At 53.5% G+C, this 4,627-nt stretch overlaps 1 protein-coding gene across 2 annotated transcripts in view; it reads right to left on the bottom strand.

The window, feature by feature from the left end:
• WWOX (WW domain containing oxidoreductase) overlaps positions 1-1,943 on the bottom strand; it is an 18,551-nt gene extending 16,608 nt beyond the window's left edge. For both annotated transcript variants that reach the window (XM_078882161.1, XM_078882162.1), the window contains exon 1: positions 1,766-1,943. In XM_078882161.1, the coding sequence (XP_078738287.1) occupies positions 1,766-1,872 (107 nt within the window). In that variant the 5' untranslated portion in view covers positions 1,873-1,943. The remainder of the gene's footprint in view (positions 1-1,765) is intronic.
• Positions 1,944-4,627: the final 2,684 nt, after the last annotated feature.

Here is a 4,627-nt window from a genome sequence, read left to right as displayed (position 1 = left end):
CGTTTGCGATGGGCAGGTATTCTTCGGGTCTTTCGGTAAAATCACGCAGATAGGTTCAAAGACGACCGCTTGTGTTGCAATCGAAACGTCGCAGATTTTTGTTATTTTCTTTGAACCTATCCACGTGACTTCCTCGAAAGACCCAAAGAACATGAATTCCAGCAGTCACGAAAGCTTCAAGTCAAGATCTATATGGCTCAGTGGGGTCGTACCTGACCAAATAAAAAACACATTGTCCTGCGGAGGGAGCTGGTATAGAACGTCGGGTTGCTCGGTCAACGGCGGCGTGGTGTATTCCGCAAATATGCCCGACTGTGAGGGCGGGCACAAGCCGGCGTGAGTAGGTTAAACGTTGAGTTTTATAAGGGCACCACGGGGTGACCAGCTCCTCCCCACCCAGCCCCACCTCCACCCTCCCCACCCAGCCCCACCCTCTTCACCCAGCCCCTCCCCACCCAGCCCCACCCTCTTCACCCTCCCCTCCCCACCCAGCACCACCCTCCCCACCCAGCCCCACCCTCTTCACCCTCCCCTCCCCACCCAGCACCACCCTCTCCACCCAGCCCCACCCTCTTCACCCTCCCCTCCCCACCCAGCACCACCCTCTCCACCCAGCCCCACCCTCTTCACCCAGCCCCACCCAGCACCACCCTCTCCACCCAGCCCCTCCCTGCACGATGGACGGACACAATCATCCCCAGTGGGCTGGTGTAACCAGGAGGTCCCTACCAGTAAAAGTTAAATCGTTTGTTGTTGTTGTTGTTGTAACTTGCCGACCCCAGCACCAGAGGTCGCAACCGGGTACCCGATACCCGGCTACCCGTACCCGCGGCAGGGCCGCCACTGCGTGCACTGTACTGCGTGCACTGTACTGCGTGCACTGTACTGCGTGCACTGTACTGTGTGCACTGTACTGTGTGCACTGTACTGCGTGCACTGTACTGCGTGCACTGTACTTGCGTGCACTGTACTGCGTGCACTGTACTGTGTGCACTGTACAGTGGTGCACTGTACAGTGGTGCACTGTACTGCGTGCACTGTACTGCGTGCACTGTACTGCGTGCACTGTACTGCGTGCACTGTACTGCGTGCACTGTACTGTTGTGCACTGTACTGTGGTGCATTGTACTGTGTTGCACTGTACCGTGTGCACTGTACTTTGTGCACTGTACTGTGTTGCACTGTACTGTGCGCGCTGTACTTTGTGCGCTGTACTGTTGCACTATACTGTTTCACTGTACTGTGTGCACTGTACTGTTTCACTGTACTGTGTGCACTGTACTGTTTTACTGTACTGTGTTTCACTGTACTGTGTTTCACTGTACTGTGTTTCACTGTACTGTGTGCACTGTACTGTGGTGCACGGTGCTCGCCGCTGCCCCGTGTGTACTGCCCCGTCCCGTGTGTGTACTGCCTCCGCGTGTGTACTGCCCCGTTCTCTCCCCCCCCCACTCCTCAAAGACATCAACACATTTCAAAAATCGAAACCAAATCGATTTCTCGACTTCGCGATTCCGAGCGCGCAGCACGGGGGCGGCAAAAGGAATCGATTCGGCGATTTTTTTTTCTATTTTTTGTTTCGTGTTAATGTTCAAATAGTCCACCTCACCCCGATCACAACACAAGAATAAAAAAAATCTTTCTTTGTCGCGGTCGAAATCCGTATAAGCCACGAAACTCGTTCACCCCCTTCACACGAGATTGTTCCAGTACGTCATTAACACCCCTCACCCTACCCACCCACCCACCATCCCGTCCCGCTCACTTGACGTAGTAAATCCATCCGTCCGGCGTCGACCGCTCCTCCCACGCCGGCGGCAGCTCGTCCTCGCTGTCCGTGTCGTCCAGACCCGCGTAGCGAAGCGCCGACATCGTCCTTACGCGGACACGGCGGTGAGGAGAGGCGCGGGCGGGTCTGAGGGGCGGACGTCACCAACTGGAGGACCCCCACCTAAGATGGCCACCGGTTATGCAACTGTAGGGGAGTTTCCCCCACCTAAGATGGCCACCTGGGGAGTTTTTCCCCACCTAAGATGGCCACCGGTTTTGCAACTGTAGGGGAGTTCCCCCCATCTAAGATGGCTACCGGTTATGCAACTGTAGGGAAACGTGATTTTTATTTTCATTTTACTAATTTTAATTTTTTACCTACGTGACTTTACCGAAAAAACCCAAGAATATAACTGTAGGGAAGTTTCCCCCCCACCTAACATGGCCACCGGTTATGCAACTATAGGGGAGTTACTCCCCCACCTAAGATGGCCACCGGTTATGCAAATGTAGGGGAGTTTCCCCCCCACCTAAGATGGCCACCGGTTATGCAACTGTAGGGGAGTTTCACCCCCACCTAAGATGGCCACCGGTTATGCAACTGTCGGGGAGTTTCCCCCACCTAACATGGCCACCGGTTATGCAACTGTAGGGGAGTTTCCCCCCCCCACCTAAGATGGCCACCGGTTATGCAACTGTAGGAAAACGTCGTGATTTTTTATTTTATTTTCATTTTACTAATTTTAATTTTTTACCTACGTGACTTTACCGAAAAAACCCAAGAATATAACTGTAGGGAAGTTTCCCCCTCACCTAAGATGGCCACCGGTTATGCAACTGTAGGGGCGTTACCCACCCCACCTAAGATGGCCACCAGTTATGCAACTGTAGGGGGAGTTACCCCCCCACCTAACATGGCCACCGGTTATGCAACTGTAGGGGAGTTTCCCCCACCTAACATGGCCACCGGTTATGCAAATGTAGGGGAGTTACCCCCACCTAAGATGGCCACCGGTTATTCAACTGTAGGGGAGTTTCCCCTCCCACCTAAGATGGCCACCGGTTATGCAACTGTAGGGGAGTTACCCCCCCCACCTAAGATGGCCACCGGTTATGCAACTGTAGGGGAGTTACCCCCACCTAAGATGGCCACCGGTTATGCAACTGTAGGGGAGTTTCCCCCACCTAACATGGCCACCGGTTATGCAAATGTGGGGGAGTTTCCCCCAGCTAACATGGCCACCGGTTATGCAACTGTAGGGGGGTTTCCCCCACCTAAGATGGCCATCAGTTGCTCGCTCGTCTATCAAGCGGAGTACCCCCACCTAAGATGGCCATCAGTTACTCATCTATCAGGCGGGAGATCCCCACCTAAGATGGCCCACAATTGATTCGCCGATAGAGATTCCCCTACCTAACACGGCCTCTAGTCACTGTCGGCAGGTTCCCCTACCTAAGATGGCCACCAGTCACTCACTGTCGGGCATGTTCCCCTACCTAAGATGGCCACCAGTCACTCACTTTCGGGCAGGTTCTCCGACCTAAGATGGTCACCAGTCACTCACTGACGGGCAGGGTTCCCTACCTAAGATGGCCACCAGTCACTCACTGACGGGTAGTCCCCTACTTAAGATGGCTACTGGTCACTCCTAGGTTTCCCTACCTAAAATGGCCACCGGGCACTCAATGATGTGCCGGTTGCCCTACCTAAGATGGCCATCAGTCACTGTGTGCAGGTTCCCCCACCTAAGATGGCCACAGGTCGCTCACCTGTCGGCTGGATGTTCGGATTCAAAAACCCTTCCCTTTCCTATCCCAGTCGGAATGGTGGTGGCCGGCTCGGTGCTACCGTTGCGAAGGTCAAACCAATCATCAAACGTCCCACCAACGTTCACCTTCGGAATCGGAAGTCTCCGCCGGGTTCGCAGCGCTAACCACTGCGCCACCGCTCCCCAATATAATACACAGCGCTGTCCAGGGTGGCCCAAATGTCTTGTGACCCCAAATTAATTAATCCCGAACACCCCAACTCCCCCCCCCCACTTTGCATATTCATATACGTTTTCAATAAACCTTACTTTAAAAAAATCACGTTTTAGATATTTAAATGGGGGTCACAATACATCTAGACCACGTGTGTGGGGAGCGGTGGTGCAGCGGTCAGCACGCTGGGCTACGAACCTGGCGAGCCGAGTTCGATTCCCGCTCACAGCCAACACCACCAGTGACGATTATCTGAACCGATTCTGGGCTTCCCCTAGGTAGACTCAGCCTTAAATGAGTACCTGGTGCTGTGTAAACATCGCTGCTCGCTAACAGCACTTGCCCCTACAGTCTGTTAAGACTACACGGGGATCTTTATATATATACACAGCTAGACAAAGACACAAAGAAGTGACACGCAGCGTCTCTCGATCATAGATAGCATTTATTAAACATCTGTAAAGCACAGCTGTGGCTCATTTAGGCACGAGAAGGCACGACGCGTTACAACACCCGGTCTGTAAAGGCACTATAACGACTGGCAGCCATAATCATTGCAAAGTGCCAGTGGTTTACCACCAATTTACTAAAACTTGTGTGGGGCAGCCCGCGAAAGACTCAGCATGGGTTCCCTATAGAACAAAGGGCGTTAGTGTTGTGGAGTTGTCTCCCTTCATCCCGTAGGGCCTCATAGGTGCTGCCCTTGACTTAAAAATCCCAGGATGCACCACGGTTGGTGCTGCTGTAATGCTGCTGTAATCCCAGGATGCACCACAATCCCAGGAGGCACCACGATTAGTGCTGCCCTTGGCTTAGCATTCCCAGAATGCACCACAATTCGTACTGCCCTTGCTGAGTAATCCCAGGATGCACC

This window comes from Lampetra fluviatilis, chromosome 63, assembly GCF_964198595.1.
Source record: "Lampetra fluviatilis chromosome 63, kcLamFluv1.1, whole genome shotgun sequence".
In the NCBI taxonomy this organism is placed as follows: Eukaryota; Metazoa; Chordata; class Hyperoartia; order Petromyzontiformes; family Petromyzontidae; genus Lampetra; species Lampetra fluviatilis.
Note: the sequence above shows the minus strand (reverse complement) of the source record. Positions and strands in the feature narration are given on the sequence as shown.